This window comes from Thermobia domestica, chromosome 4, assembly GCF_964235325.1.
Source record: "Thermobia domestica chromosome 4, izTheDome1.hap1.1, whole genome shotgun sequence".
Classification (NCBI taxonomy): Eukaryota; Metazoa; Arthropoda; class Insecta; order Zygentoma; family Lepismatidae; genus Thermobia; species Thermobia domestica.
The window spans coordinates 248,408,484-248,436,407 of NC_137457.1; the positions used below are offsets into that span (position 1 = coordinate 248,408,484).

The 27,924-nt window shown below is 35.4% G+C and overlaps 1 protein-coding gene across 2 annotated transcripts in view; it reads right to left on the bottom strand.

Annotated features, from left to right (window-relative positions):
• The window catches only part of LOC145683964 (urea transporter 1-like), a 128,636-nt gene extending 114,539 nt beyond the window's left edge, over window positions 1-14,097 (bottom strand). The window contains exon 1 of one of the 2 annotated variants that reach the window (XM_081755690.1): window positions 13,907-14,097. In XM_081755690.1, coding sequence (XP_081611816.1) covers window positions 13,907-13,942 — 36 coding nt within the window. In that variant the 5' untranslated portion in view covers window positions 13,943-14,097. The remainder of the gene's footprint in view (window positions 1-13,906) is intronic. The other variant, XM_081755691.1, reaches the window with a different exon arrangement.
• Between the last annotated feature and the right edge of the window lie 13,827 nt (window positions 14,098-27,924).

Here is a 27,924-nt window from a genome sequence, read left to right on the forward strand (position 1 = left end):
TATCTCTTAAAAAACATATATTAATCTTATATTATTTTCTTTTTCTTCCTCTATAAAATGAACTGGCTTGTACCTATTTATAAACCAACTATTGCTCGAATACAAGTATACAATACAAGTTATGCAATACAAGTATACAACATACCGTTGTACTTGCTTTAATCATCGTCTCCCTTAGCCTAAAAGGCATTATCGTGGGACGTTAAACCCAAAGATTTCATTTCATTTTTCATTTCTTTCAAACTACAGTTGAACTTCGATAACTTGAACCTCGATAACGCGAATTTTTTCACATTCCCTTGAAGTCTCCATAAGACTTAATGTTAAAATAGCCCTTGTAAGTCGAATGTTTAAAAATTGGAAGCTCGATTCATCGAATTTTAAGGATTTCATATTCATTTTTAAAAACTTCGATAACTCGAACTTTCATAACTACGAACCTCTATAAGTCAAAATTTACCTCTAAGTCGAATTTATCTTGATGTGACATCGGTAACTCGAAGCTATAGCTCTATGCTTTTACGTAATTGTCATTGTTGCTAGACTATATAGTCACTTTTTTAATGAGGAATGCGGGCAGTATTTCGAATTTTTGTTGTGGCCACCTTGATAACTGTAACCTCGATTATTCGACATACTCGATAACTCGAATTTTTATATATTTTCTTCAGCTTCGAGTTACCAGTATCCCACTGTATAGGCATTTAATATTGGAACTGCAAGTGGTAGATCTATCATTACTGGTTGCAATAGAGACATAAGGGCGGAGATGAAACCGCTTCTTCAGTCGATGAATCATATTAAAAACGTTTATGTTCGTCGTTTACCGTCTTTGCTCTATAAGAATAAAAGTTAAAACCGTCCACTACTTCAGAGAAATGAAATGAAATATTATATTTTCCGTTTTACAGCCTTTGTTTACATGCCCTGCACTAATGTTGTCAAGGCTTGAGCGGCTCGGCTGAGCCGTACCGAACCGGTGGTGGCTCATGACAATGGAACCGGCTCGAACCGATCGCTCATCTGTGCCGAGCCGAACCGAGCCAACTGCTTATTATAATCGAGCCGAGCAGAGCCTTTTGACACCACTAGCTAAAGGGACTTTCTTAACAGTGCTCTTTTCCAGACTAAGTAATATGTGTAGAACATTTGGTTAAAATTGCTCCAAGTGTTCCAGACTCATGCTGAAACACACACATATACTTACATTTTAAACATATATATAAATTCAGATAAGAAACGGCTCGGCTCACGGCTCAGTCACCACCGATCCGAATCGAGAAGCGAGCAGAATCAACAGCTTACCCAACCGAGCCGGCTCAGCTGGCCCGAACCGAGCCGAGCCAATGGCTCATTCCAATTGAGCTGAGCCGAACTGAGCCAGTGACTCATCGTAACCGAACCGGCTGGAGCCGATCGCTCACTTAAGCTGAGTCGAACCGAGCTGGTGGCTCATTGCAATCGAGTCGGCTCCATAGCTGGTGGTTCAGTTGAACCGAGCCAAGTCGAGCTGGAGCTCGAGCTGAGTCAATAGCTCAGGATTTGAGCCGAGCCGGTTGACATCACTACTCTGCACGCTAAACTAGACGGATGATTAGTGAAAGTGAATGAATATAAAAGAATTGCTTGAATGAAACTGCGGGAGAAAAATGGGAGAACCCGAAAAAATCGTATTGATACAACGTTGTCCACCTTTAACTCACATGGCTTGGGATTGAACCAGCGTCCCCTCGTACCAAAGATGCACACTTAATTATTGGATCACCGTTGCCCCGATTCAATTACTTCTGTTTTTAGTAGATATTATTATTATTATTATTATTATTATTATTATTATTATTATTATTATTATTATTATTATTATTATTATTAATAATTATTCTGCCTTAGGTTCTGGAAATGTTTCTTTCACGTTTTTCGATCTTCTGCTTCCTCTTTTAAATCCCAATATTTTCTTCTATATTCCCAATCATCTATCAGTTCTGTCCTTCCTATTCCTCGCTTTCCTTCCATTTTTTCTTCTATGGCGGTAGGAATAGGTTCGGAAATTATTTGGGCTCTGAATCGATAGCAAACAACATTTTCTCTCTATTTATGATCTGTTTTTGCTATGGCAATCAATGTCGAAATTAAAATTTACAGATTTCCTCCACATCTGTTGATAAAGGCTTAAATGTTGAAAAGAAACTTATTCTGGAGATGGTGCATCCATACACTGGCGTCGTTAGGTTTTCAAATCTGGGGGGGGGGTCAGATGAATCAAAATCAAAATCCTCTTTCCGACAAAAGTGTAATACGCAAAGTTGTCTTAGTTTCTTTAAATACATTTGGCTAAAATCTGGGGGTTACGCGTCCCCCCGACCCTCCGCTAACAACGTCCGTGACCCATATTCTCGCTCTCTTAACAGGGGCGTCATTTAGTGGGGGCAGGGCCCCCTGAGTTTGAGATTTCTATAGATTTTATCAATAAAATAGTAGTAAATCAGTGAAATACGCGAAATTTTACTTATATCAAGGGGTTTTGCCCCCCCCCCAAGCAAAATCTGAAACGACGCTCCTGTCTCTTAATGTTTTTGCTCTATGAAGATTAAGGTTACCAACCGTCCGGCATTTTACCGGACAGTTCGGATTTTGACCTCCTTGTCCGGTGTTCGGTACGACCTCAAAACCGTACGTTACATGTCAGCAAAATTTTCCTCTTACTACACCTATTCTTTCTTCTATTGATATTATTTTGAAGTGATGAAAGAAATCCTTTGTCAATGAACACGGTTAAAGCAGATCTTATAATACGGTTTGATATCGACGTGTTGTGCTCGGAATTTGCTGAAGAGTTAAAAGCAGGAAAACTTAATGAATTTATCAAAACTACTAAAGGTCAACAAAAGTACATTTTCAAGAGCGGAGCTAGCATTGCTTCATCCTCAGCTACATCTTCCAATTAAGAGGCCCCATCACGGCGAAATTAAAATACCGTTAATTTTACAGTAATTCTGTAATATCTTCAAATAGATGAAAGATAATCAAAAAGTGGAACAAGACCTCCCTACACAATATTAAGTTATTTTACATGAGATACCGTTATCACCACTCACTTATCTACTTTCGATTTCCAGCCATTTAGAAACCCGGCATTTATTTTCGCGTTTCTACATGACTGCAAACAGAAATCTATTAGGTGACTCGTAATAACGGTACCTCATGGAAAATAATATTATCTAGGGCGCTCTTGTTCCACATTTCGATTATCTTATGTCTATTTGAAGATATCACAGAATTACTGTAAAATTAGCGGTATTTTAATTTCGCAGTGATAAAGCCTCTTAAATAATACATCCAGATCCAGTAAAGGTATGTGGGCGTTATGAGACATTACCAGCCCAAGCGAAGCTGGTAAGACTTATTTTTCAAGTATATTTTCTGCATGCCATAATTATATTGTCAATTATATTTGCTTTTCTGTTTTAAATATTATGTATTGTTGATAGTAGTCTAAAAATTTACATGTGCCGACTCAACCAAAACTGGAATAAATAAGTTAAATAAATGCTTCAAAAGTAATTAAAGTTAATAAATTTAAACTTCGAATTGCTCAGTTTTATGTGAAGAAACCATTTTCGGGTTGTTCACATTTTTGACGAGCGATGACGTCACCATTTTTAAGAATATACGTCCTCCATGAGGGTGTCCGGCATTTCCATTTTCAAAAGTTGGCAACCCTAATGGAGATCAAAATTGAAACCGGAAATCGTTGATTTCTACTACTTCCGGTTTGAATACAGGATTTAAAAAAAGATGGAAACCATTTTTGGGATTCTAAATCCATATATTAAATACAAAAATTCCCAATCCCTTATCGTTTATGTTCTGTGGGGGATCAATATTGAAATCGGAAATGATAGATTTCTACTACTTTCAGTTTTAGTAGAGAAATCAGAGTGAAGATGGAAGCTATTTATACGAGGCTCAATCCATTTCAGAAAATGTCAGTAAGTTTATGAAAATTCTTTGTTACAAAAACAGCATCTAACCTACATGTTATAATTACATCTATTAATAGGATGTTAAATAGTGACGGAACTCAACAAGTGTTCTTTAGCCTAATGCAAATTGTTTATTTGCATACGGAACCAATGGCCTTTCTTTCCGAAGGAATTCCATGCATTCCTTACATTCATGTAACGTGCGTATTGGAATCTTTCTCAGATGTGTTAACACTCAATTATGCTAAACAGCTAATTATCTTTCAATTCTATTACAAACTTTAATTTAATTTGCAACAATATATGTGTCTTCAAAGATCAGCACTTTGAAGCGCGTGGCAGTGTATCTCAAGGAAAAGCAAAGAATTATAATTGAACTTACATATTTCAAAAATATATAATTATAATATATGTGTTTTAAGAATTCCAGGAATTTTGTCATTTTACATATTGATTCATTTTGAGTTTAGCGTTTCTTTCAGCAGCGAGGCTATATAAGTTGTGGGCCTACAGCTTAACGTGGGATTCAAATCACCTGAGCTCCTGGCGGGAATCGAACCCGAGTCTCCCACCCAAAGACGCGCACGCTAACCGCTTAGCAACGAGAAAGCTAATCTTTTCACATATAAAATCAAAAGATAATAGAGTATGACTTTCAATTTAATAGATGTGTAGTTATTGTACAATATCAAGTGAATAAAATAATCGTTTTTCTCGAAAAATTACACGTAAGGATTTGGTACACCTGCCTTTCCTTTTCTTTTCCTTTTCCTTTTCCTTTTCCGAGCTCATCCGTGGCTAAGCGGTTAGCGTACGCGCCTTTGGCGTAGGAGACCCGGGTTCTACTCCCGGCGGGAACTCATGTGGTTTGGATTCCACGTTAATCAATAGGTCCACGTCTCATATAGCCTCGCTGCTGAAAGGGACGCTAAACTAAAATCAACTCAACTTTTCCTTTTTTTAAGCTTAGTAAGATCAATCGATTGGCAAATGTGTAGGGCTTGGTTTAGCTGGGACAGTCCTGGATTTATATTTCGTATCCCCCACCCTAAAATTCTTAAAACCTCTAAATGACCTGATTTTTCCTGTGAAACATACGTAAGTCGATGTCATTCGTGAGATAAAAAGCTCCCGCTTTTATTGATCATCGATACTCAGCTGATAGAAATAATATCTCTTTGTCATTTACTTTCGGTAACGGTTGCCCTTTGATTTAATTAATTAATTTTAATATCTTGGCAGAGAGCAAATGTGTAACTATGAATATACTGCAAAATGCCTAGGATAAATTTTAATGCCTAGGGTACCGATTTTTAATGTAAATTTTAATAGCGTGTGCCGATTTTTACATCAAAATTTGATTTACATATCAAAAGTTAATTACTCACTATTTCTTACTGTTTTTATTCTATGGATATTAATAATGAAATTTGAAGTGCTAGTTCATTTTTATCACTTCCGGTTACAATTTAGTAACAAAATCAGAGGTGAAACCATTTTCTTTAATTTTTATATAAAAAAAAGTGCTTGTCGATATCTGTTTCAGTTTTATTCACTAGACTATGGAACCGGAAATCACAGATTTTCATACCTCCGAAACAGATAGATAAAACTCAAAATAAAACTTATTCTCGGGGCTTTGATTTTTTTTTATTTTTTTTTTTAAGAAATGTTTTTCAATATCTCTTACCAATTGTACTCTATCGAAATAAGTATTGATACCAGAATTACTAGAAAATTTCAACAACTTTCGATTTTGGTATAGTGTTATGGGTTGCGATGGTCTGTTCTTGTTAGACGTAGAATTCATTGAATAAAACCGCTTGACACCCAAGTAGCAAAAAAGCTTTCGGCTAGTTGGCGCGTGCTTGACTTTTGGCTTTCTACTCTTGCCCTTTCAACCGCGTGCTTTCATGCAATGTGCCTTTTGTTGTACTTGTAAGCAATACTTTAAGTCCTTCGCAGAGCGTCATAGTATCACTGGCCGTTCATTGGATATTGACTTGCTGCCAGCGTAAAACGCGTTTGTCAAGCTTGAATGCAACAATGAATGCAAAGTTGCCCCCACATAACTTCGTTACTGGCACATCTCCCACTGCTGGTATTTATTACATTATAGACGTATTATTTTGGTTATCTCCGGGACACTCTCAGAGCTCCGGGGGGCAGTGTCCCACAAAATTATGTCTGAAAGAAACACTGTTCCTGAGACGCTGAATCGATTACAAAAAAAAGAAAAGAAAAAGAAAAAGAAAAAGACATTCTCGATATCTCTAACCAGTGATAATTTCAGGAGGTAACCCGGAGAGAATTTCCCTGCAAAGCTACGATATTTCCCCCAATATCGAGAAATATCCTTTCGTTCTCAAATGTAGATTCCCAGTAAATTCGTGATATGAGTTTTCATCCCCAATGCATTGAAATTCCTCCCGGAGACAATCCTTTGAAATCGTCAAAGTGTCTGACCGTTTTTGCTCTTATGGAAATCTACATTGGAATCGGAACTAATAGTAAATTCCAACCACTTCTGGTTTTGTTAGAGTGTTGCGGATGGTGATGGTATGTTCATTTGAGACGCTGAATCGATTGCAAAAACCGCTTCTCGCTATCTGTTACCATTTTTGTTCTATGGTGATAAACACTGAAAGCGGAAATGGTTTATTTCTACCGCTTCCGGATTGAATAGAGGGTTAACGGAGGAACTGGAACCTATTCTTAGGACGCTGAATCGATTACAGAAACCCGCTTCTCGATATATCTAACCGCTTTCACTTTGATACCTGTCGACGGACAGACACAGCCATTCTATAAGATTTCCGACCTTGGTACATAGGATAATCTTGAAGTCTAATAGTACATAGCTGTTATGGTGATTAGAAAAAAAATGTAAAGAACAAGAAATAATTATATAAGAAAATATCTGCACTAAGAAATAAATCAAAAATAAGCGAAAGTAATATCTCTAGAAGTGGTGATACAAATAATGGTCTGCGCCAAAATATAAGTACTTTTGAATAAACTGAAACGTGGGAAATGGCAAAGAAGAGATGATTGCGTGGTCGAATTAGGATAATTTTCGTAATGATAGTTTTCTTTGCTATTAGATTTTTGATTGTTTTCTTTTAATTTATGGAATTAATATTTTAATAAATATTACAGAATTCAATTACAATTACTCTCGACTTATAAAATTGAGGTTACAGTGAATTCAGATAGGATGTGGAGCCACTTCATGTTGTACGAGGATTAACCATGCAATACTAATACCAGTTCCAGCTATTTTTAGAGATAAACTAGGAAATTTATTTTTCCTAAATTTATCCTCTTTCCTTCAATGTATAATATTTTTCCAGCTTGGGAAAATATTTGCCTTCTTCTTAAACCTTTTTTCCTTGGAGGGAGAGGAAGTAATCATTTTCAACTCACAATATTTCTTTAGTTTTACTCAGATTTTCTGCATGGTATTTATTACGTTTCCGTAAGTTACTGGCGCATACCTAGAAATTTTTGTTGAAACTCCAAAGTCAAAAGATAGGAGAGGTCCTAGTGGACACACACTCCTCTATACATCCTGCCGCAGGTAAAACACAAGTAAGGGTTACGAAGTTTTAGGGAGAGTTTGGACTCAGTGGGCTCCCGTAAGTCGGTGACTATGTCCATGGTAGGCTATTACAGAATAACAAACTGAACACACACACTGTCCTGACTTAGGTAAACAGACAGCTACAGGACAATATGATTTGATGGAAACAACGAACGAATGCTAACAGCCGATGAATATAACATAGATGATAGTGTACGTATTCTATACAACAAGTTAGGATTAGTATTTAGATTTCTGAGCTTTCGGCATCTGTTACCATGTTAGCCTGTCATGTATGAGGGATAACGTCCCCGATGATCATACTATCCAAGGAAAGGGACGGAAGAAAGGATTGGCGAAGCGGCTTGGGACCTGTATGTATTTACCTGGTGTGAATGGGGAAAACCCAGGAAAACATCACTCAGGATAGCTGGCATGAGAAGCTTTTATACTTTTTTTTACCGAGTATATCCACCGGGAATCGAACCCAGGATCCCATACTACAAATAGTAACGCGTAGACATGGCTGCGAGGAGCTAAGAAAATTTGTTCGATGTCACGTAATCGGATATTGGGATTGTAGTAGAAGTCATCGCGTCATCAGTGCCGTATTATGTGTTAACATAGTGCAGCTCAAATAAAACGGAAAGACACTCATAGACTCAAGATCGCGGTTACCAATGCAAACGCCACGGCTGAAAAATACAGACCTAGGAGTTCAAAGACCTATGATTCTAAACCCGACAATGACATCACAGCTGAAGTTGGCAGATCAGCATGGACTCTTCAATAGTATTTGAGTGGTGTGGGGATGTACCGAAATGTCAAACAAACCACAAAATAACAAGGAAACAAACTTGGAGCACCACATCGTGTAACAAGCCAAAACACTTTTGAAATCATATTAAATTCTCCGATGAAAATCGGTTTAGCTAGTTCCTGGGTAACGGTCGACAGTTGATGTGGAAGCGATTCATAGACCACGACTAAACACATTTTAATCATCCTGTAGTGAAGTGCAGTGGCGTAAGAGTCACTAGCGGATCCAGAAGGATCGTTTGGAGGGGGCGGTTTGCTTCCTGGAAGATAAGTGTAGCCTCAAGGTGACCAGAAGATTAATTTGCAAGAATGGGACGCATATGAATTTGGGGCTGGAAGGGGGTGCAAACCTAATTCCCAGATATCATTTTGGGACCCGAATTTGTTCGTTTTTTTTTTTTTTTAAATGAAAGTATATTCTTTCTGTAGATTTAAATTAAATACGCACTTCTGTCTCGGAGACGTGGTGGTGTCATGATTCACTTAACACACATTTATCGCGATATATCGGATGCGCTGTCTCTCATAGTACTTGTACAAAAGAAAATACTGTATTGATGATGGCATTCATTTTAACGAAAGAGTGTACAATTTGCTTTAATCATTTATTATAACAATTAAGGGACAAGAGTTGAAAACAAGACAGGCTCGGTCTACGCTAAAATAGATAAGAAAGGTATATATGCATAAAGAATAATACAAAATGTCAACAAATAACAGAAGATATGATATTTCTATGTGCATTTTTAGTAGCTTAAAAATAATACAATAATTAATTATAAAGTGATGTTTAATAGTATATGACACAGTGTTCCAAATGGCCCAAAATATAGGGGAGCAATCTTATCATATTGCTTTCATTTCCGATTATATCAATAAAATACTGCAGATAACGTAATAACAAAAATACCAATACTAAACTTTCTCTTACACAAACTCAACAGATTTTTTGTCAGATCTAGCACGAAATATGTATAAATTTTACATGAATTAAAATTATATAGAATCACAATATAAGTCAATGCATAAATAGTAAAAAAAAAAAAAAAAAAAATGAAACCCTCTGAAAGATTAGCAAAATCTAAAAAATCTATAATAAAATGAACGAAAGAAAATCAGAAATGTAAAACCAAAGTGATGTTTCCGTTTATTACCATGCACATACTATATATTCTTTAACATGCCGAGTGGCGATATTATTTGACAATATCAGATATCTGAAAAAGGTTCAAATTAAAATTTAATATTGAAAAATTCTCACCCTTAAACAAAATTACCAATAGAGAATAAATAGAGAGTACGTTTAGGGGGTCTAACTTGTTTTTCTTTCATCTCAGATATAATATAGACCCCGTTTGGCCTAATGTCTAACACGCTTACCTTTGGTGCGTGTGGTCCCGGGTTCGATTCCCGGTGGGAGTACAGTTGAACGAAAATAAGTGGTTTGGATTCCACTGTAATCAGTAGGTCCACGTCTCCTTTAGCCGTCCTGGTAAACCGTGAGACGTTAAACAAACAAATCAAATATCATATGTATAATATATTAACTATTGATTAAAAATATAATATATATACACTCTTTTTACGATTGTAGTTGTGCCCTTTTGTTTCATTTAAAGATTTAAAAAAGCAATTTCAAAAGTTCTTTCGAGTTCGTTCATCTTTCTTGATTTTGTTTGTGATTCAGATTCATCCAAGGAGTCAACTTGAGACTCAGACTCATGACTTTCGTCGAATACTCAAGAGTAAAAAATAATTACGAAAAAAAAAAAAAAAAACATGACAGGCGGAAACCACACAACAGCTATAGCCACCTTGCCGATCATCTCTATGCAAGTTACAGCACAAACTCAAATCCACGTCCTTTCTTATTCCTGGCAAATTCCATGTTTCTAACCTTCAAAGACTCTTAGATATTGATATCTTATTATAATAACTGCAATCCCCGCCCCTTTTTTCTTTCCACCTCTTTTTTCCCTACATCAGCGTTTCCCAACCTTTTTCAACTTGCGGCACACTACGGGTGTAACTTAAATTCTCGCGGCACACTCATATATATTATTATTATTATTTGCAAATATAAAATACCATGGTATTTTTTACTGTGATTACTGATCTTCTCCCAGAGACGAAAGCTCGATCACTGGTTTTCCCCTATGCTAATTCATTATGCTTATTTTTTTTTTTATTCCAATTTTAAAATAGAAAACAATTGCAATGAAATATAGGACTCAGATTTTTAAAAATACGCTTTCTTTTTCGAAAACTGTATCCAACATTTCACTAAGAACGAAGATCACTAAATAACGAACGAAAACACAAATGTCTTGTACTTTTAACTTTGTTGTTTTAACCAAAACCGCTGCATATTATTGCAATCACACAGCTTGTGATGCGTCGAAGTCAAAACACACCTGTTGAACAAAGTGTTGTTCTATCATTCACGTGCGAGTGTTCTACGAACGTTCACCTGACGCGTACCGTACAAGTGCTTCCATTTCTCAGTGTTAGTATGACTCTCAATTGAAGCGTAACATAACAGCTAACCGTGGAAATGTATGCGAGCCGATTGTCTGCTACACAGTAATAGATGTAGAGTAAGACATTACAATTACAGTAGTTTTTTTGATAGAAATTCATAGTGATGTGAAATACAAGAATATACATTTCTTTCCTATATCTTGCAATTTGGTTGCTATAGATTTAATAATTTTGTTTCGATTTCCTCGCGGCACACCAGCGGTCCATTCGCGGCACACCAGTGTGCCGCGGCACACCGGTTGGGAAACGCTGCCCTACATACTAAAGTATCAAAAAACGTTCAAACGCATTCCAAATTGTTTTAAATAAGAAATCCAAATACTAAATTTCAAATCTCTAACCTTAAGGGATTCGGAGAGATGGCCATCTTATTAAAATAATTTCCACCCCATCTCCCTTCCTTTCATCGAATCCCCCCCCCCCAGAAAAAAAACTTCCTTAGTGATACCGTACGTCACAAGTCTGATCTACTATCCGAATTTCAAGTTTCTAGCTTAACCCTTAAGTACTCGCGCGGGTTTTCACAGACCCCTAAACAGGTAAATTTTGTGTTGCTAGTCAGAAGTCCTGATGATTTTTTTTTTTTTTAATTCTCAAAACGAGTACAAAAATCTAATAGCAGCAAATACTTTTAAAAACTTGTCTAGAGTTATGCTACATTGTCTTAATTATTTTTTAAAAAGTATATTATTGCAAAAAAAACTATTATCAATTTGGGGGTGTATTGGACCCCCGTCGAGTACTGCTGTCACATAAAAGGACGCGACTACTTACGGGTTAAGCGGTTTGGCCAGTGCGAAGGAAGATCAGTTATTCCATCAGGACTTCATCTTTTATGTATGTATTACAATAAAGTTTGTGTTATTTCCCAAGAAAAGATGAAATGCCATTAAAAGTCCAGTGAATCCCTAGTCTCTTCCAAATGTTTCCGTGTTAAACTCCAAAAGTTACTGCTCTCTTTGTTGATTTAATAGCTAGCAAATGTACACTCATGTCCAAAATTATTGTCGCATGTCTATAAATATCTTGTACGAATATAATTTGATAACGAATTCACCCGGTATTTCTTATAATGTTAGTAGGTGTATAATCGGCAAAGACATGTATGTGGCAAATTTCATGTTAAAAGAGCAATAAATAACAACAATAAAACAAAAATAGAACTTTCTTGCTCATTTAGCAACATTTTGTTTTACTCATTCTAATTTTCGTATTTATAATTCTTTTCCTATGAAATTTAACACAAATATACATTTCCCGATTATACACATAGTATCAGTATTAAAAATATCCTGCAAAATAATTATCAAATTATATTCTTACAAGAAGAGAGTTATAGATATGCGACAATCATTTTGGACATGAGTGTACCTTTGATCTTTGATGCATGAAGTTCTGTGGTTTGATTCCCGGTGAGTGAGCATGGAACGCACTACAATTTTCCAGATCCAGCTTTAAATTCTAATTCTCGTTTTGTAAAGCATTGCTTTTGAAAAACTACGTAAACACATATCAACCAATCAACCAACGGAGAAGTCTCAGATTCAGAGAGCTTTTCGATAAGGAACGCTGAAGATTATATATTTAATCAAGGTAAAGGTAATTGAAGTTTCGGGCCCCGAATTCCATTTCCATATCTTTTTCTAGAACACAATTTTAAAATATATATTTTTAGTTCAAAGAGTGAGCCGTCTTACCGTTCTTCCTACAGCTGTTCGTCCAACGAATGAATCACATTCTCATCCCTTTGGGACTAATGGTGACCGTCTCAAGGAACTAGGGACAGAAGTATTCACAATTCAAATATGTCTGTATTAAGTACTATTGAGTACAACACATTTTGATTAGGCTCTGCTAGGCTTGTCACACAGATTGGATCGGTCGAGAAGAGACCTTATTTGTATTTCCCAACGATAAATGTTGGAAGTAAAAAAAAAAAAAAAAGACTTTTGGGGGGGCGGTCGCCCCCTCCACCCCCCATGTGGATCCGCCAGTGGTAAGAGTCCTAATAAGGTGTTCAGTTTGTAAAAGTTGCCATAGTAATCTTACTTTTGTGAATATGCGCATCAATCCTGCGAGATGCATTAAAATATTTGCATAATAGATTACCATCCTTCTGTGAAACAGGCGAACTGTCGCAGGTTACCACACAATTCCTGTGTGACGGAGCGCCGCATTATAGGGCGAAACTGAAGAGGTAAAATGGGATTGTAGCTCTTCTGTAGTGCGAATTTGTCGCAACTTTACGAATAACTTTTCTCTGGCTCTCGGCTCACTCCGACATAAAATAACAAAAAATATATAATTTACAGTGTAAACAACTGTTTTTACTTCCGGAAAGAAAAAAGTCTCCAGCGAGTTGCAGATTAACAGAGATTCATCCTATCCCTGTTCTGAGAGTAAGAATTCATCATATCGCCATCTCCAGAGATTCAAAAGCTGGTTGAAAGTGAAAGATGCCAGGTGCCAAACACTGATTTCCTTGTGTTCTTTCTATTTTTAATTGTTTTTTACTGAACTACAGTATTAGATCAGATTTTATGTATTGTTAACTTTAAAAATACAGCATTAAGTGTGAAAATTGCTATTCTTTTGTTCTTGCAGCTCACACTCCTGTACAGTGATGACTTTTTGGCCCATTCATGATACTGATTTTGACATGCCTGCCTTACAACTCTGAATTTGTCATCGTCCTATTTTCACTTTCACATTCCAAACCAAAGGTGGAGAACAGCCTCCAAAGGGATGTTCTTAGAAGGTTGATCCAATAGTCTACTCTTATAAAGCCTTAGAGATGAAAATTGAATGTTATATTCCATATTAGGAAATACATTCACTCGAGGCTAACCTTTGAACATTATTTTCATCTTTCAAACTGTGTTTAGTTATACTGTATGTACTATCATGCAAGCCCGCAAACTTACAGCAGAAAAGATGCATTTTCAAAAGCAAGAGAATATTACTGTTTTGATCCACGTACCTGTCTCAGGTTACCACTCTCAGTATCAGTTGCCATGGTGCACCAATCACACAAGAAATATTTATACAACGTATTAAAGTAATTATATCAAAATTGTAAAAGCAGATTCTCTTTTTCAAGAGCTCAGGACACTTTGTCTTCTAAGATTCCGTCAAACAGCACTATTGCAAATGCTGAACCGTGACTTAAAAATTATTATCATGTGACATACCATATAGCAGCAACCCAAAGTATCTTAAGTAATTAATGGCCAAGTTTACGATATCAATATGTCATTTGGACAACATCCAATAGATTCATTCTCTTTCACTGTAAATATGAGATAGAAACATCTGAATACTGACCGTTAGCAAAGTAGTTCACGTGTTATCTATCATCGGGGTCTTTCTGGTGATGCCGAATATATTCTTTTATGTAATATTAACAATAATAATGATAATATAAGTGTTGTATTTTCTTCCGTGTTAAATATAGTGCAGATGAACTAAACCAGAGAGATATGAAATGAAATGAATAGGACATCCGAGCATTTTGATGAAAAAAGGATTGCAATTAATAAGTAAACAAATAGTTGCTTTTATATATATAGGGTGTTTCAAAAACATTTGGGAGGTGATTCCTGACACCAAGATAAGATAAAAAGTACCAATAGATAGCCAATCCGATGCATCAATGTTTCATTTCGGAGTTATAGGCTGCCAAAAGCATGAAAATATGAACTTTAAAGGTCCATGCCTCCAAAACTATGGAATCTACTATAGTCGCATCAAGACTTCACTTAGGAACTAATATGTGCGCTATCTAAAAATCCATGTTTCAGAATCCTAAGGTACTCACGCAACAATTTTTATAGAGGGAGTTTGCCTACGGGCATATAACTTGAAGTACTTACCAACTACCTCTATAAAAATTGTTGCGGAAGTACCGCAGGATTCTGAAATTTGGGTCTATGGATAGGGCACATACTAGTTCTTAAGTGAAGTCTTGACCCGACTACAGTAGGTTCCATAGTTTTGGAGCTATGGATGTTTAAAGTTAATTTTATCAGGTTTTCGGTAGCCTGTAACTCCGAAAGGAAGCATTTGTACATCCAGGTTGGTCCATAATTTTTTGTCTTATTTTGGTGTCAGGAATCACCTCCCAGACGTTGTCGGTGCTGTTTTGAAATACCCTATATTTATATTTATATTTATATTTATATTTATATTTATATTTATATTTATATTTATATTTATATATATAGTCTTAAGCAAACACGAAGGTTATTATTTATGTAGACTTAAAATATGCCAGGTCTAGAATCCGCTGTACACAACACTATATGAGATCGCCTGGTACGGGTCACTCCATTTCCTCTCTAAGAAAGCTGACTTTTTAAAGTTGACTGGCCTTCATTCCGTTAGTCCTCATAACCTAACCTAAGTAAAGGTCCTATATGTCGCACCAATGGTGAAGACAGATTTGCGCCGCTGCGAAAGACGTAACGAAAACAAGACATCAAAATCTGTCTTGATTGAACAGCAAAATAATCTTGCAATAGAAGTAGATTCTCATTAGAAAATTTCTATGGTGGACATCTGTTGATACAGTCTCCAACAATAGAAGCGAAAGTAAATAAAATGTACCACAACTTACTGTATTTCTGGGAGAAGTTAGTGAACAACATTTTCTTCTTTCTCCCTTGGGGTTATTGACCTCCTGACACATACGACAGTAAAATAAATATATTCTGAAAGGGTTTCTAACAAATGAAGATCACCTAAGTGTTTAATACGTGCAGGTGAATTTAATAGGTAAATTTAACTTAAATAAAAATAAATTCTGATCAAAGTAAACACTTATTAGTATTTTAATATGTGTTGCAGTTTCCAAAATACATCACTGCCTTCATCAAACACATTATCAGCGAATTTACACCTATGTATTATTAGCAGTAGAAACAAAATTGCTTCAATATGACCAAGCTATTTACCAATTACAATTTATCGAGTAATAAGAAACATATATCTTATGGGAAAATGCAGCTTCAATATAAATTAGGTCAAGTTAGAAATGTGGCCAACTTAGAGAGTTGCCAAGTTAGAGTAAGGTCAAGTTAAGCAAGTGACCAACTTACAGAGTTGTTAAGCAAAAATAAGGTGATATTAGGCAAGTGTCCAACTTAGAGAGTTACAAGCTAAAATGAGATCAAGTTAAGCAGGTGGCCAACTTAGGCAGTTTTCAAGTTAAAATGAGGCCAATTTAAGCAGGTGGAAAACTTAGAAAGTTGCCAAGCTAAAATGAGGCTAAGTTATGCAGATGGACAACTTAGGAGCTTGTAAAGTTAAAATGAGACCAAGTTAGCTACGTACCCAACTTAGAGAGCTACCAATTTAAAATGAGACCAAGTTAGCTTTAAGTTGGTAACTCTATCTACATACAAAACATAGAAAGTTTCCAAGTTAAAATGAGGCCAAGTTAGTAGCATATCCAACTTAGAAAGTTACAAAATTAAAATGAGGTCAAATTAGGCAGGTGGCCAAGTTGCAAAGTTGAAAATAATGCCAACTTAGCCAGGTGGCAAACTTACCAAGTTAAAATGAGGCTAAGTTCGTCAGGTATCCAACTTAGAGAGTTGCCAACTTAACAGGTTTTACTAGATAAGAAATTTCGTTAAGTTTAAAGTGTTGATAGTATTTTTGCCTTGTTACATTTTATTCACACTTGTAGACTGTAACTATTATTTTAACTACAACACTCTTAATTTCTTCAGATATATTTCTACGGTATTAAGTAATAATATCTATGTATTAATTCCCAGATTTTCTGTTTCATTTAATATGTCATTATAGTTCATATTTCTAGTTGGGTCAAAACTAGAAATTTTGCTTGACATTTGGAATTGAATCAAAATGACCAAATACGTTGTTACTGCTCCAGCAATCTGTAAGTAAATAAAGAAAATTTACTATTAGCACAAGGGCTATGCAGAAAGTAAGTTTCGACAGGCAATAAAGGGTTAGTGACTATCCATATTGCCATTTTATGTAGTACCTACTTACCAAACACTACTTCGACGCAATTTTAAATACTGTTGAAGCATTTGTCACAATGAAGCACCTTCTCATCACCTCAAAGAGTGATGCTATCTGTCGTGTAAAATCACACAAAAATAACCGCTTCTTTAACATGGTTGTTTTGAAAAAAATATATCCTACGTTAAAATTTTTGTGCAAAAACGCTAAGTCAGTGGAACTTACTGTACGTCATTTATTTGTATGGAATTTACATGTAAATATTTTGATCACATTCGTAACAACACTAATACTACACTCAACAAAGATTTTTCCTAAATGCAGTAACTGTAGACATTAGGTTAAACCAAGAAATGCCGTTTTCAAGGTACTAAGCAATTTGCAAGGATGCAGTATTTCCATCTGTAACTTTTCTGACTACAGAATTTCTCTAATGTTAGTGTGAAATACTTTTCCAAGTCAATTGAATTGTATTAACTTATTTGTATATGTATAGACTCATATGAATACATACATATATAAATACAATCACTAATATATATGAGCATGTATACACTTCACGTTGGAAAAATATTTCATGCTCACATACTGACATTACAGTGGGCAAAATATTTCGGATCTGGATCTGGATCTGAGATCCGGATCTCGGATTGTATTCTGGCCTCAGATTCAGAGTCTCATCCATAATCTGAATCTTAAACTCAGATTCGATAAAAAAAAAAGGAAAAAGACTCAGATTCTTAGTTTTTACAATGCTGTTTTATCATAGGGCACAGTGGTCACATTGCTATGTGAGGATATATAACATATATGTGAAAAGGAAGGACAGAAGTTATAACGACTTACTGAGGGTAGTCGTCAACCTGGTTCGGCCAAGTAAGATATACAAATCTTGAGTGGTAGTATTTGCTGGCATGAAAAAAAATTATCTTTAATAATTATATGCTATAATTCTCACCTTTTATATAAGAATGATAACGTAGATAAACGGTGCTAAAAAATGGTTTATTATTTGATATACTTTATAATATATTTTCCTTCAGACCGTCAAGCTCACAAACTTGCTGACTCGGTATCCATAAAAATTTACATAGCAACAACTATCCCATAATAATATCTTACATATCTTAGAAACATTCTTCTTCTGTTATTATTAAATTAACATTCTATGAAGTATAGTGCATATGTATGAGCACTTTCTGCCCAAGGTACAGGTAATTATTAACCTATTCAAAGTATTTTGTTATATAAAAATGTCGCCCGACAAATGGACTGAATATAAAAGTCATAAGCGAGTTTGGCTTTTATGTTCAAGAACCACTGGTCCGTTTACAATAATGTTCTTAAATTACATATGTTCTTTATATTTTGATCACACCTCGTATATATCTTCATTACATTTCATATATATATAAATACATTTATAGCAAATCTTTCACATTATTAATACTTATCTTTTTTATTACATTAATTATATCTCTTTTATTATCATTCATTACATTATTATTATTATATTTTATCCTTTATTACTAAAAACGTCGACACTTATGAATATAATTGACGAGGGTGAAACACAAATTACCATGATTAATAGTTTTGATCATTATTAAAACGGTGATGTTACAAATAATGTTTGCTCTTTCAGGGCGCATTGAATAACAAATAAGTTGGATGTTGCATTTTAATGTATACATCGTAGCACTAGGATGTCATAAATAAAGAAGAATTTTGTTCGAATAATATATAGGATAGCTCATAAAAACAGTCGTCGAATAATTAGTTTTATAGAATAGATCTTCTTCTTAACATAATCTTTGACAATTAAGTTTTCAACGCAAGTCAATCTAATATAAATAACCTTTGCTTTTAATTAATTATAAATCGAATTATGATTCTTAACATTAACAAGAAAGAATAAAAATCATTTGAAAATTAGCTTTTCAGTCTACCTAAAACTCTATTTAAGCACTTCAAGTATTTATAAGAATCGTTTTCATTATTGATATTAACACATAAACTTAAAAATAAAAATTCACAAGAATCTATAACTGATATGAATTTAACCTAATTTCATTAACGGTAATCAGGTTACGTTCGTACTTGCATACGATTCTAATAAAGTACATTGTACTGCACAATCGTGATTAGGTTCTGTACTATTTTGTACATGTATTACGTCGTGATTCTGATTTTGATATGAAGTGTCATCTCTTGACCTCCAATTACGTCTATCCACGTAGTTCGCTGTATTCCTGTAATTTCGCCATACATTCCGTCTATTTTTAAACCTATTTTGATTATATGGTCTAACATATGGATTGCTACGATTAATTAGGTTAGGCGGATTCCCTACATAACTTTGCCTATTTTGCTCGTTTTGACTGCTAGAATTTACTCGGCTTAGGTTATGTTCCGTATTGTTCACACTTCGGATATTCAAATTCCGAACAGGCACAAAATGATCTGAATTATTCTTATTTTTACCCATTCCTGCTTGTTGATTCATAGCATGGTATTGAGTTTCATAGCATTGGACAAGCATTAATAAATGGTTGAAACTCATACACTGTGTGGAAAATAAGATCTGTTGTAACTTAAATGGGAGCAAATTTCGAATCGATGCTATTATTCTTGATTCCGATTGCAAAGGATTAACAACCTTTAATTCGTTGTATGTATTGACAACAAATTCTACAACAGATTTATGCAATCGAGGATTGAAGTGTTGATTTCTAATGGTGGCATCTCTATTTGCCAGCAAAAAGTCATTTTCATAATTTGCGATTAGTGCCGCTTTGAATTCTTCATAAGTACTGATGTGATCACGTACTGCTTTAAACCATAATGAACAAGGTGGGAGTAATACATGAGGGATTAATTTCATATTATATTGTGATCTATCTATACACATAATATTGCACTCGTCCTGGAATTTCTCTAAGAAAGAAGTAGCATTCTCGTTACACTTACCACTGAATTTACTCATGGCTCGTATTTCACTCATCTTAACACTTAATTTTACCTTCCTTTTATCATTCCATGTACCCATTGGGTGACAGTTCCTATTCATGACGTGATGTGTCGTTACACCATCTATGTTTCGTCCATCTGTCTTCGGATGAATTTCTTCTAAAATGATATCTTCATCAGATACCGGCGAAGGTGGGTTCATCTCTGGTGAGTGTGGAAACTCCAAGCGATCATCACACAGGTTATTGCGGTATGTGTTGTCCTTAACCTGTAGCATTCTAATTTCTTCCTGTAACGTAGCTAACAATTGCGTATTTGTACGTATGTTGTTAGCATTACTGATGACCTGGATCTTTTGTTGTTGAACAGAAGATTCGGTTACTTCTAAATCCTTTTTTATATCACTGATTTCTTGACTCAGGTGGTTGTGATTACCTTGGCATTCCTCCGATATTCCCTTTAACTTTTCCTCGAACTGCGAGGTGATATCGCTCATCGTCTGGATAATTAATTGTTTCGTTTCATCCGACTTCTGTTCCATTCGTTTGCTTAATTCCTCGTATTGCTTGTTGGATGTTTCGGAGTTCTGTTCTATCCTCTGTTCTATTGTCTGCTTTAATTCTTCGTATTGCTTGTTAGATTCATCAGACTTCTGTTCTATTCGTCTACTTAATTCTTCAGAGTTATGCTTCATCGTCTGCTTTAACTCAGTAGACATCTGCATCAATTGCTGCTGTAAGACTAGCAAGATTCGATCTTCTGATGATGATGTCATTTCTGGTGCTACGTTATGTTCACCATTGTCACTATTATGGGATTCCTTTTCCATTGTTTCATTGTCCATTTTTCTTATAATTGTTCTACCACTTCGTAATATGGTCAAATTTGTATTCATTAACTATATGACAAAAAGTAAATTCAACCTTACTCTGCTTCGGGATGTGAATTTACAGTATTTCCCGGGTGAGGTAAACCAAAATTTTTATAACGACTTACTGAGGGTAGTCGTCAACCTGGTTCGGCCAAGTGAGATATACAAATCTTGAGTGGTAGTATTTGCTGGCATGAAAAAAAATTATCTTTAATAATTATATGCTATAATTCTCACCTTTTATATAAGAATGATAACGTAGATAAACGGTGCTAAAAAATGGTTTATTATTTGATATACTTTATAATATATTTTCCTTCAGACCGTCAAGCTCACAAACTTGCTGACTCGGTATCCATAAAAATTTACATAGCAACAACTATCCCATAATAATATCTTACATATCTTAGAAACATTCTTCTTCTGTTATTATTAAATTAACATTCTATGAAGTATAGTGCATATGTATGAGCACTTTCTGCCCAAGGTACAGGTAATTATTAACCTATTCAAAGTATTTTGTTATAAAGTTGATAAGGAAAGTTACACTGCTATCATGTAGATAAATCCGATTAACCTTTTGGATGAGATCATTGAACGAGAAGAACAACTGCACGTAGGAATAATAACAATACAAAATGCATATACAAAATAAATACGAAAATAAGATATATGGATTAATGGAGATCATACATGCAGGAGGGAAATTTCAAGACGTAGAGAAAAATCTATGACGACTATGATAAATAGAAATAGAGTAATAGAAGTTCTTAATCTAATATAAATAAAATAGAGTTTGTTTGTGTGTGTTTGTCTCTCTATCTGTCTGTGTGCGGCCTGGGGACCAGATGAGTGGACCGAGAGTTACCAAATTTTGGTCAGGAGTACCTTGGCCCAGGCCCCAGATCAAGACGAAGCCCTTTTTTCAAATTTCGAACCAGGGGGTCTCAGGGGGAGTTTACCGGAACCGGCTTGGGAACCAGACAAATTGACTGAGAGTTACCAAATTTTAGTCACGAATACCTTGGTCCAGGCTCCAGACCAGGGTTAAACGTTTGTCAAAATTCGAACCAGAGGGGTCTCAGAGGGGCGTTTACCGGGACATGTAAAAGTAGTAGAAAACGACCGATATTAGTTTCGAATTCATAATTTTCGCGGTCGTTGAAAAAACTGGTGAAACTCCAATCGCATTAACTTCCAAATTCACGCTATTCGGCTCCGGGCCGGGGGTCATCGGGGGGAGGGGGGAGTGAGATACCGAGACATATAAAAGTAATCCAAAATGACCGATATTAGTGTCAAATCCATAGATTTCGCGGTCGCTGAAATCAATGGTGACTTGCAAATTTAGTTACAATTGTATGCGAGCCGGGAGTCAGCGGAGGTGGGCTAATATATATATATATATATATATATATATATATATATATATATATATATATATATATATATATATATATATATATATATATATATATAAACTTGAAAGTGATTATGTTTGTCACTCTCAATCTCTTGAACCACCTGACCGATCTCGATCAAATTTTTGACGTAGATGCAGTTCTGGCCTGGGAATGATTTTAGCTATTCATTTGGACGGTAGAACCTAGGGTAAGGGGAGGAGGGAGGAATCATAAAAAATAAATAAAACTTAATAACTCTTGAAGCGTACGACCAATATCGATCAAACTTTCAACATAAATAAGGTTCGGGCTTAGGATGTTTTTTATCGTTTCACTTTGACGGAGCAACGTAGGAGAGAGGGAGAAGGGGGAGATATGAATATATATATATTTACTTTGACGGTAGAACCTAGGGGAGGGGAAAGAAAGGGGGAATTTACGTATAAAAATAAATAAAACAACTCTTGAACCATCCAACCATCTTGATCAATTTTTGTCATTTGATGGCGCATCGTAGGAGAGGAGGAGTGGGAGGTATATGTAGAAAATAAAAATGAAAGTGTCTGTCTTTGTGACCATCACTCTTGAACAACCTGACCAATTTCGATCAAATTTGCAACATAGATGAGGTTCAGGCCTGGAATGGTATTTATCTATTCACTTTGAAAATAGAACTTAGGGGAGGGGGACAGTAGGTATATATATATATATATATATATATATATATATATATATATATATATATATATATATATATATATATATATATATATATATATATATATATATATATATATCTTAATAACTCTTAAACTATCGGACTGATCTCGATCAAATTTACAACCTAGATGAAGTTTAAAACTGGGATGGTTTTTATCGGTATATCGGTCATAAAGGTGGGGGTGAAGAGAGACATTTAAAAATGATCGATAATAACCGTTATTAGTGTTGAATCCATAGTTTTCGGGGTCGCTAAGAGGAACAGTGACACTTCTGATGCCGTTTAAATCCAAACGTAGCCCCGCAACTTGGGGAGAAGAAGGGGAGATATAAAAATGATCGGAATGACCAATATCGATATTGATCAGTGTCGAATTCATAGTTTTCGGGGTCGCTGAGATGAACAACGACCCTTCGGATGCCGTACCCTGCAACATGGAAAGGGGAGGGGGATATATAAAAATAATCGAAAATGGCCGATATCAAAGGGCGCTTTAGTAATAGTTAGAAAATTCAACTAGTAGATTTATTCTCTACAACTAGAAAATGCGTTTCTAGTTTTGAAACGATTATTAAAGAGTATTGTTTCAGTAGAAACAAAGATTATCTTTTCTGCCACCTCTCGAAATTAAATACGTAAGTATTTTAAGATTAAACTAAGATTAAGATTAATTTTAAGATTAAGATTAACTAAGCAGAAGTCAGTTTTGAATGATGTTTCTTATTTATTGAATGATTGTGAATAATTGTTTCGAGTTTAGTATTAATTTTACAGAACAGGGGTTCAAATAATAATAATTAATAATAATTAAAATTTTCTGTTCAGAATCGGCTCAAAACCATTATTTCAGTTCTACTCATCACCAGTGTTTCTTTCAGGAAAAATGTTCTAGGCACACTAATATCGGTCATTTTGGATTACTTTTATATGTCTCGGTATCTCATCCCCCCCCCCCCGGCGACCCTCGGTCCGGAGTAGAATAGCATGAATTTGGAAATTAATGCGAACGGAATTTCACCAATGATTTCAGCGACCGCGAAAACTATGAATTCGACACTAATATCGGTCATTTTCTACTACTTTTACATGTCCAGGTAAACGCCCCCCTGAGACCCCCCTGGTTCGAATTTTGACAAAAATGTTTAACTCTAGTCTGGAGCGTGGACCAAGGTATTCGTGACTAAAATTTGGTAACTCTCGGTCAATTTGTCTGGTTCCCAAGCCGGTTCTGGTAAATGCCCCCCTGAGACCCCCTGGTTCGAAATTTGAAAAAAGGGCTTCGTCTTGATCTGGAGTCTGGCCAAGGTACCCCTGACCAAAATTTGGTAACTCTCGGTCCACTCGTCTGGTCCCCAGGCCGCACACAGACAGACAGACAAACACACAAACAAAATTTTTATTTTATTTATATTAGATTAGATTGGAGTAAGAATCTGAAACAAACAATTACAAATTGAAACAATTACTGTAATTACTTTATTACTAAGTGATGAAAATTTAACTTGAAGAATGTATACTTAGGTATTCTTTGTAAGAAAATTTATTGTATGTTACAAAGATATCCTTGAAATGATTTAGTTTTTCTTTAATATCTCAAAACTACAGAAAATGGAATCATGTCCTTTCTGTGATCATCAATCCAATTGTACTTACCGTGTACAATAAAGTGAAATCCAAAGGGAAAAGGCCGCATGCACTGAATCCAACATTTCTAAACTGCAATTGGTTTGTGAATAATTGAAGCTGTAATTAGGGAAGGAAAATAGAAAAATGAACGCGTATTCTATAGAAAAAACTTATTAAAACATTTTGTTTGAAATTTTCCGAATAATATGAATTTCAATATACAGGTTTGAACAGTAGCTAGAACTCCAGACTCGAGACCAAAAATAAGTATTTTCTTCACTAAATTCTAATATTGTAAGAACCCTAAAATTCAGGTACTAATACAGGGTGTCCACTCTCAAAGCGTTTTGAAATTCCCGTTTAATTTCCGGTTTTCCCGGCTCTACTAGATAAATTCCCGTTATAACGGGCACTAAAAGACGAATATTTTGCGAAAGAGGTGGAAGGATTATTATTTAGTTCCCACCCGAACAACATAAAATTATACCATCGAAAGAAATTATATTTTCTTACCTGTTTTCATTACTTCCCGATAAGTGCATTGATTTTTTCTTCCAGAAGAGCAGCTTCTTTTTTTGCCTCAGCAATTACCTTTGCCTTTTTAGCTTCCAATTCCAGTCTTTCTCGCGTCACACGTATTCTCTCTCTTTCCATCTTTTCCTTTTCACTCAAATCCTTCGCCTTTTTCTTCAAATGTTCAGTATACCGAGCATGTGCATTTCTGGCCGCATGTATCATATCTTTGTTGATTTTAATTGATTCCAATCCACCTAATGCACTTACACCATCATACACTTGTCTCATGGCAATAAGGCTCTCCTGTTTGTTTCTCAAAAATGCATTCGGAATTTACAGAAAATCTTTTCTCTACTGATGCATTTCCGTGTGACAGTATCAAAATACATTGTATAAAATCATTGAGTACTTGTACACTGTCCTCACTGAATACGCTAAGAAGTTCAACATAAAATGCATCCAGACGCTTCTCCTTTCTTTTAAACATTTTGCACTGATGAATAGATTCAGGTGACGAAAATACCTTCCAATATTGTCCCATAATTTTATCTGCTTTGCTTCCGTAAACCATTGTTTAGCTACCATCTCCTCCAAAGATAATGTCAAACGCTTTTCCGCTAGTGTCAGGTTGTGACCAATAAGCACAGGGTTGAGACACGAAATAGCTTGAGTAAGTTTGTATTTCAATGGTGACCTATCCATTATTTTACTAATCATGCTGCGATAGCTTCTCTGCACGTTCGTCGCAGTGCTAGCTTGTATAGATCCGTTATTTCCTTTATTCCACACATGGCATCCCTAGTTGCAAAGCGTATGTCCACATCTTTAGCAGGAAGAAGATTGTTTGGATCTGATATATCTATTTTTTAAACAGATGCACCTGCTTTATTCAGAATATCACCCTTCACTATTTTTTCCATTAATCTTTGTACGAAACAAGTGTGCTTTTCATGCGAAAAGGGTCCCATGGGTTAGTATGTTTGAAATTCGGTCAGAAATGGTTCCACCATTGAAGCAATAGTTGAGAAAAATGCTAATTTTGGTGCTAGCATTTTGTCGTGCAAATTTTTTATCTACAAATGAAAACGTTGTCGAGTTAGATGTTTTCTTGTCCTTCTTGACACACGAAATATATATATATATATATATATATATATATATATATATATATATATATATATATATATATATATATATATATATTTAAATGTGGCAACATTAATAAGGCTCGAGATGCAACGTCATTGTTTTCTACCCATCTAACAGCACAAAACTTCTTTGGGAAAACATCAGATTCAGTGTAATAAGAGTAGTCCGACCTTCGTGCTGGCGAGTCTCTGAATAAATAAGACAAAGCACGTAAAAACCCCACTAAGTCCCAATCTGTCTTTTGCATGTCGGTTTTGAACGCCCCATTAACTACATGAAGACCGCAACTACCAATGCTTAACAACACTGGACTTTCTGGCGTATGTTGCAGTTCAAGTTGCAAATCTGACAATAGTTTAAAATTGACACTTGGCCCATCCTGAATAAGTTTCACCTGAATGAGTTTCTTTAAAACGTCCGAAGATACCTTTTCATTGATACCTTTTAACACATCTGACGCTGTTGAGTATCCGAGATAAACAGATGTAAAAATCTTGTTGTAACAAGAGATTTATTTGAATCTCAAAATCGTACATGTAAATCCATTTGTTGCCTCTGAGAAACTTTATTCAATGATTCGTCGAAACAGATCACAACGTAGGTGCAGTCTTTTAATAACCTCTGAAGCTCTCGCTCGAAATAGGGTGCTAATCCAAACACTACTGTGTACCCCACTTTAGTTCGATGCTATTGAATTTTTTCTGTAATATCACTGTCAGAAAACATCAATTTAAATGTTGATGCACCACGCTCAGCTTCTCGGAGAGACATATGGTTCATCACAATTTGTAAACATCAAAGCACCTCAGCTTCAGTAACTGAATCTGCTAATAGGTAACGTTTAATAGTCGGTTAAGAAGTAGAATGAATACTGCCTGACTGACAAGAAAAAGATGTGTCATTCTCAATCGAAGAAGCAGAAGTTGACGCTTGACAATGATCAGTGGATGAACTTTGCTTAATATTAGTGTCGGACGAGTTTTTATAACAATGATCGGTGGATGTACTTTGATGATTATTAGTTTTGGACGACTTCTAAAACGCAACATGAGTTAATCCATTCACAACGCAAATGAAAGTCCTCCAGCTGATTTTTCCACTGTATTAGGCAATAAAAAATAATAAGAAAGCATAATAATATCTCGGCATATGTCGGCCTGGTAGGGGCCAGAATTTCTTATCCAAAAAGTTGCTTTAAAAAAAAATGCCTAATTTTGGTTAGATAAGGTCGGTTTTGGTTAGGTTGGGTTAGGTGAGGTCTGGTTAGGTTAGATTTGTTTCGTTATTTATGTTTGTACTTACTATCACAGTTTGTATAGATTGGCCTCAAGAATTTGTGCAAGAAACTTCAATATTTCGCTTACATTAAAGTGGATTATTGCCGGGACGGGAGTGCCGATTGCTCATCAGACGCAATCCCACACTCGCTGTTTCATACATGTTCATGAACAATTTATTTATTTTCTGTGGTGTGGAATCACTGTAACAAAAGCCTTTCTACTGTTATTCCATACTGTTAAGAGAATAATGACCATCAAGGCGTAATATGGTCCCTTGTACTTATTGTGCTGATGTTACCACACGTGATTTTAAAAAAATGGACTAATGACTTTCTTACTGACTATTTTTTTTTTTTTAGTCACTTCGTGATGCAGAAGTAACTTTTGCCTAACCCAGAAAATTAATGCCCTCCTTTATTTTGGCTTTCCGCGCCTGAAAACTGATTTCGTTTTACATATTTGCTCACA